Source organism: Epinephelus moara, chromosome 22, assembly GCF_006386435.1.
Source record: "Epinephelus moara isolate mb chromosome 22, YSFRI_EMoa_1.0, whole genome shotgun sequence".
NCBI classification, from domain to species: domain Eukaryota; kingdom Metazoa; phylum Chordata; class Actinopteri; order Perciformes; family Serranidae; genus Epinephelus; species Epinephelus moara.
In genome coordinates, this window is record NC_065527.1 from 14,694,437 (window position 1) to 14,701,867 (window position 7,431).

The 7,431-nt window shown below is 44.2% G+C and overlaps 1 protein-coding gene across 1 annotated transcript; it reads left to right on the forward strand.

The window, feature by feature from the left end:
- The first annotated feature begins 1,915 nt into the window (after window positions 1-1,915).
- On the forward strand, window positions 1,916-7,218 carry evx1 (even-skipped homeobox 1). Its single transcript, XM_050034448.1, has 4 exons — window positions 1,916-2,027; window positions 3,203-3,930; window positions 4,904-5,139; window positions 5,648-7,218. Exons 2-4 carry the CDS (start codon window positions 3,567-3,569, stop codon window positions 6,173-6,175), a joined length of 1,128 nt encoding a protein of 375 aa, XP_049890405.1. The 5' UTR covers window positions 1,916-2,027; window positions 3,203-3,566; the 3' UTR covers window positions 6,176-7,218.
- The last annotated feature ends 213 nt before the right edge of the window (window positions 7,219-7,431 follow it).

Consider the following 7,431-nt stretch of genomic DNA (forward strand, 5'->3'; position numbering starts at 1 on the left):
GCCTGATCTTAGTGGCTTGCTAAGCCTTACTTGTAATAGCGTCGGGGTTTGCAGGGATGGAGCAGGGAAGAGCGATAAAATCGGGTCTTACAGCGCAAGAGATTTCCAGCTGTATAGTCATCAGGACATGTTTCGCTCCAAGGTCAGCGAGTTAACTCTCTCGTAGCTGCGTCATCCTGTTTCAAGGCCAAGTTGAAGCAACGGAGACGGGAGGGGCCACGATAATGAAGGAGAGGTTATTTTCTTCCAGGTTCCTACTCCTTGTGTGAAACGCGGTGCACCTCAGCCAGCCGCACAATGCACATCCACCAAACCCATTCATGCGCGATTCTTTCACACGCTGAAACACTTTTTGTGCTAAAAGCAAATATTCTGGCAGCTCTGCACTGCCAGGGCCATGGATTGGATTACATGCGTACTGCGCAGGCTCCATGGTCAAGTTCAAGTTGGGCTGGCTAGTAAAACTGAGGGGCGCATTCTGCAGTGTCTGCCGCGGGGGGCGCTCCCCCTCTTTGATCTCCCCCCTACAAAACTAGACACTGAAGCAGAGCCGTGACTGCAGTCCAGTTTTCCTGCACTTCTGCCACCAAGAATGTGCAGGATTTAAAGATAAAGGATGCATTGACTGGTCATTTCTACATGTAAAAGCGGGTGAAAAAAAAAAGTTCCACAATCAGCAAACCCTCCGAACCCATCTGCTGTCCTTCACTATCTAAAACACACACAATATAAGTGACACTACTGTAAACCCACAAGGTCATTCATCTGTTGCGCAAAACCCTTTCTGAGTGTTATCTCCGGATGATCACAAGATCCCATCTGCCCTGGCCACAAACCATTGCATAATCCCCGGTAAGCAGCAAAACAATGGGACCTTTGCCATCTTTGGACACTACACTAAAAGACTGTAGTCAGCCATCTTTATTATTTTAACAGCAGACGTAAACAGCGTCTAACAACAGCTGAAATTTTGAGTCTAATGTGCCCGTGCAGCCTCGGATGTGATCGGTTTAAATAGCCTGTGCATTTTTAAAATACACACAACAATGAATACACAGAAGATATTGATATGAAAGAAATGCACAAGCTCAGTTCATGTAGACGCGATTTTCACAAATGTACATCAGCAGGTCCATAAATTATAGGAACCAACTTCCTCAATCTGAATGTGGTGACTTCTGCGGCTGTGCCATAAATTTCGTGATGAACAAATTCAATTAGCCTTTCCTTTTCGGATTCAAAAGGATATTTATGGTTCTGTGAAGTCCCTTCAGTAGGCTACATTTCCAATAGTCTGTGGTCATTCATGAACAATTTGCAGACTGATCTTTAACTACTGTACAACAGATAACTTTTGGTTCTGTCTCCAAAACTAATACTCGCTCTATAGTTATTTAAACACAAGGAAAGTTTACGTCACTAAAACTGATTAATTAATTACAATATATGTAACAAGTACCAAATTGAAGTGAGGTGTTGGAAAACTTCTCTGATTGAGTTATGGTTTCCACACGCAGACTCACATGTTAGTTTTTTTTCTAATTCTCAAAAGCAGCAATATGAAATCGTCAGAGAGTGAAGGAAAGAGAGAAAGAGAGGTTTACTTTTTTCCTTTGCTGGCCAGATGAAAGAGTCGGGGGGAAAAAAAAGCCAAAGGAATTTCCCTCAACTCCTCAGCTGGCGCGCTGGGGGAGGGGGCGGCCGCCGCTGGGGTCCTTTCCCTAATTCGGACAGGCGAGGGCGCACAAGGACAGCGGAGGCTGCAGCAGCTCCACAGTCTGCCTCCCTCTCCTCTCTTTGAGACCACATGACTGCACCTCTCTACACAACAGCATGGCCGTCTGACTACAGCACCATGTCCTACAGCTGCTGATGACAAATCTGATCTAAACTCGGGGAGAAAGCTGTTTCTAGAGGTTCTGATGTGATGCCTTTTTTTTTCTTATCACAACCTGAAACGCTCCCAAAGATTAAATATCTGAGGACAGAGTGACCTGACAATGTTTTATTACAATGCATATGTTAAGGTAAGTAAACAGGTTCACTACTTTGAAATATAAACGCGTAAAAAGGACATTGATCGTATAAGAGCTGCTCCCAAATACACATTGGATTTGTATATTTTCTAATATTTCCCCCGGCTGTAGTGATGATGCATTTAACATCTAGAGTCGCTTGAACATTTGGCATAGTCAGCTGGTGCTCATATTTTTGGGTATAGTTTGCAAGTGGAGCAAAGGCAGAGTGAGCTTGACCACAGCCTGAAGAGGCATTAACATCAGAAAACATTCAGTGGACACTCTGTGCATTGCACCCTTCAGTTTAATATCAAGCATAGATTTGATGCAACTGTTAAATCCACACGAGCTCAGGGAGAGAGTGTGTTCCCTTAAGACACAGCGAGTTAATATGTGGTTAAGTTCATCATCTCCACCGCAGACCCTTAAGGTCATACAAGCCCCATACATTACTCTACCTTTCTAATTGTTTAGTGAATAGTTACTGAAAGACTATAAATACTACAAGAATCATCTCTCAATGCTTTTTGTTAAGCACTGTCACTGCAGCACACCATGGTGTTGTATTGTTTTTGATTTCTTACAAATTGAATATTAATTTAAATCATATCTCATGCATAGATTTATATACATGATAATAGTAGGCTACAAGACTTCTTAAAGAGGCACAAATAGAGTCGAAATATCTGTCGGGATTGTTTCGTCAATGCTGTTGACTTTTAAGACTTCATGTCAAATGGCCTCTTATCTAAACTGACCACAAGACTTGACCTTTGAGGGCTTTACTTGACTCCACTTAAGGTGGAGATGAGAGAGGCATTAAGACAGAGGGAATGGGGAGAAGGGAGGGGAGGGTGAGGGCGCATTACATGCAAGGAAATATTTTTTTTTACTATTGATAAACATTACATTTTATTATTAGAATATGCTGCAACTCTGCACTGCAGTAAGTGCAGTCATGTAGGGTTACATGTATTTTAAGTTCATATAAAATTGTGAACTGAAAATGTTATTTTATTGTTGTTTTTTTCTCATATTTTGTTAGCTCTAATAATAATAATAATAATAATAATAATAATAACGTTTTTGTTTTAACTCCATGACTGTGGCGATACACAGGGAGAATGATAGAGACTGTTTTTGATAGCTGCTTTTTGTGCCCTCTCTGACACCCCCCACCTCAGTCTCAACGCTGCCACTGCTCCGTCTGTTTACCCATATCCAATCAATGCGTGTCGTCATCAGGGGGGGGACCATCATGACGACTGGCCTATTAAGAATGACAGCTCTGGAGAAAGAGAGAGAGGGTAAATGGTGATCCCTCCCAGAGCTCCCTCTGCGCACTCTGGAGCGCTCTTCTCTCAGGGTCAGACCGGATTGCATCCCTTCTTTTCCAGAAGCCTCTCCTTCTCCTTAGGACTCAACCCCCCCACCCACCTCCACCATCACTACACACACACACACACCCCTCCAACCTGAAAATCATCGCCTTGGTTTTGACGGCTTGTACTCTCCCGCGAAGTCGAGGTTTTTTAAGTCGTGCTTGTGATGGAAAGCAGAGAGGAGATGGTGATGCTGGCGGAGGGAGGTCAGCTTGCCAAGAGCGGCTCTAATTTGTCGGGAGGCATCGGGAGCCCCGTGCGAGATCCGCAGGGGAAGCCGGGCCACAGGAGCTGTCTGAGCCCCGGCGCTGCGCCTTACTCCCGGGACAGAGCGGAAGTGGGGATGGAGGAGAGCGCACGGAGGAATATGTGCGCCGATATGAGGCCAGTTGGCACGTCCTCCTCTGGAGAGAGACACCGGAGTGATCATCCCCACAAAGACGGCAGCAGCTCAGACACCGAGTCGGACTTCTACGAGGAAATTGATGTCAGCTGCACGCCTGAAAGCATGGACTACCCAACAGCTAAAGGTAGGCTGGGAGCTGCATGTCACTGCGGGTTTTCTATGACTGCATGCTTGTGCTAACGAAGCAGATTGAATACCAGCGTGGATTATGCCAATCATAAATGTCAGTAAACACACGAGCGTTCAAAAAACATGCATTTATGTCATCTAAAAAATGTACAAGGGATCGAAATTTTAAATGTGACATGAATGAAACACACTGAAGCCTCAATAACAGCAGAAGAGAACCGCAGTCGGTGCTGCACAGCTGTTCTGTCAAGTGACCAGTGTGGCTGGAAACACGCTGAGGTGACACCCACAATTTAACCAGGTATTTTCCCCTATGAGTTTGACAATGAGTCAGTCGCACAAAAGCAAATCAGCCTATATGTGTATTTACTGCACGAGGAAGAATGCAAGATTTTTATGCAAACCACAAGCAAAAACCATGAAGGGAAGGCCACTAACAGAGGAATGTGTGGCATCTTCTAAAGACTGCTGCAAATTGTTACATCCTATACCAGAATTACATAAACAAATATTGATATTAATATAAATACATGAATAATTTGTAGTTGCTGTTCACCCAAAACTAAAAGGATGGAAAGGAGACAAACGAATGACAACAATACAACCTGATTATTCATATTTTTTCTTCACTAAAATTATGGTTCAACATTTCAATATACCCAGGGGAATAATATGAGTAATAAAAATATTAGCAAGTTGCTGTTAAGACTCCACAAAATGAAAACCCGAGCTACCTGAGCTGTATGTCAGGCAGGCCCTTAGTAAAAAGGGAAATAACGTGCAGTTAAAATAACTGAATTAGCCAACTATAGCGACCTCTTAGGGCAAATAAAGTTTATTAAATATGAAACGAATTTAATAAATAAAATGTTTCAATGTGTTTTTTGTTCCATTTAAATTATTCTGCTAAATGTGTTTTAAACTGTATGCTAATTATATCTGATTAATTATTCCGCATACTGATTCAGGTCGAAATGGGGATTCTCCGGGACACCCGAGTGAGACTGGTGCTGACCCGGGTAACATTGTCCCGGGTCCAGGATCCCTGTCCTATGCAGCGGATCAGATACGCCGGTACCGGACAGCGTTCACCCGGGAGCAAATCGCACGGCTGGAGAAGGAGTTTTACCGGGAAAACTACGTGTCCAGGCCGCGGAGATGCGAATTGGCGGCCGCCTTAAATCTACCTGAAACCACAATTAAGGTGAGATTTGTCTTGATGGAGCAGAGCTGATTCAGGCCTCTGAACACACAGGCTTGTGTTTGGAAAGCTTGGAGTGCTGCAAAACTGTTTTGAGTTTTATCAATCGTTATTTCATATCTATGCAGAAAATATAGCAACATAGTCACATAAAGTGAGCCAAAGACCAAGAGGCGCTCATAACCAAATGTTAAGAAGAGCCTATAACCTGCAAACTAAGCGTACTGGAAGCAAGGGCCTTGATTTTTTAAGAATAATTTCATTATTTAATTTTATTTTTTCAACTGGCACCATGACAAATACAAAATATAGCTGCTTTGTTTCCTGTAAATTCCCATATACTCCCCAAGATTAAATTACATTAAAGCAAAACTTGCATTTACCCAAATTCTAGTTCGTGCGTAAAAGCGGAACCACCGTTCGAGCTCCATGTCTGCTTTTGTTATTGTTGTTTGTCTTTGGCTCACTGGGGGTTGTGGTTAATATTTGACTCGGTGTGTCTCTGTCTCAGGTGTGGTTTCAGAATCGCAGGATGAAAGACAAGCGCCAGCGTCTGGCCATGACGTGGCCTCACCCCGCCGACCCGGCCTTCTACACCTACATGATGAGCCACGCGGCAGCCACGGGGAACCTGCCCTACCCATTCCCATCGCACCTGCCGCTACCTTACTACTCTCACCTGGGTGTTGGAGCTGGCTCGGCTCCGGCCGCCACCCCTTTCTCCAACCCCCTGCGCTCCCTCGATAGTTTCCGGATGCTGTCTCACCCCTACCAGAGACCGGAGCTCCTGTGCGCCTTCAGACACCCCTCCCTGTACCCGGGTCCGACCCACGGCCTCGGTCCCGGAGGAAGCCCCTGCTCCTGCCTGGCATGTCACTCAAGTCAATCCAACGGTATCTCAACCAGGCCCTCCGGCTCGGACTTCGCTTGCTCACCAACGAGCAGGACTGACGCTTTTGTCACTTTCACGCCTTCAGTGCTCAGCAAATCCTCATCTGTGACTCTAGACCAGAGGGAAGAAGTGCCTCTGACTAGATAAAACCAAACCAGCTGTTCTTCTATATAAGCCTTTACCATAAGCTTTTTAACCTAACATATTATATGATCAGGACTGAAACAGCATGAAGAGGTAGCCTGTAAGCAGCCAGCTTAAACTTGGGGCAAGATAATTAGCCAGATCTTCAGCTATGTGACGCACAACGGATGTCCCATTACTGAAAACTAATAATCCCATTGCAGAGCCAGGACAGTGGGCTGAAATATGACGGCATGGACACAAAACCAGATTTGATTTGTAGAAGATTAATTTGGTGTATGAGAGTGTAGGGGTCCAGAGAAACGTTTAAATCCGCGTGATGGATGGCGTAGAGGTTTTTATCATTACTTGTCCTGTCTTTACGCATCCAAATCGACCTACATGTATTGTTAGTTACGCGAGAATGATGCTTTCCATCTCTCTTTTTAACAAGGGGATTTGTTAACAGACTTCGGCCGTCTCATTATAAAGCAGCTCTCCGCGCCGGGGCCCTCCGCGGCGGCCCGGGCCGAAATGTGCAGATGCTGGTGAAATTAGTAAGTGATGTATATGTACGACCCGGTGAATTTTGAGTGTTGAATTAATGATAATATCAGGAAGGGATCGTTACTGCCAAAAGGTAACAAGGCGCCGGGGGAACGGATTACTACAGCCCGCACGGTTTGACGAGGGGAGGGAGGGGTGGGGGGAAGAGAAGAAGGACCCAGAAGAGGATGGAGAGAGACAGAGGGAGGACAATCAACATGAAAAAAATAAATAAATAAAAATGAACCTTTTTTAAGGCCATCAAACACTCTGTTCTCTCCCTTAACTGTAAAAGAGCCGGTTCTTTTTTTCCTCTGATAAAAATGTGATTAATATATTCCTATAGGCCTCTTTTTAAATATCTTTCTTGCCTTGCACTGCTACAGTGGCGCCAGTTTAGTGGCATTTTGTCGAGAAAGCGGACTAACAAGTGACTGATATGTTTTTGTTTGCTTTTTTTTTTTTTTAGTTTTGTTTTTTTGACTGGGTTGTCCTAAACGTCTAATTTGCAATAAACACTGTCAAAGAATCAATGGAGCAATGGAGTGTTTGTCTTCTAGACACCTATGATTTATTTAAACAGCAAAGAGCCCTGAGAAAATGAGATTAAAAAGAGTCTCACTTAATGTCACTTTAATCCAAGATTCAGACAAGCTTTCCTCCCTTCAGGTCATTCTATTTCGTTTGCAGGCTGTTAAGGATTTTCTATACTCACAATTATTCTACCACCCTCC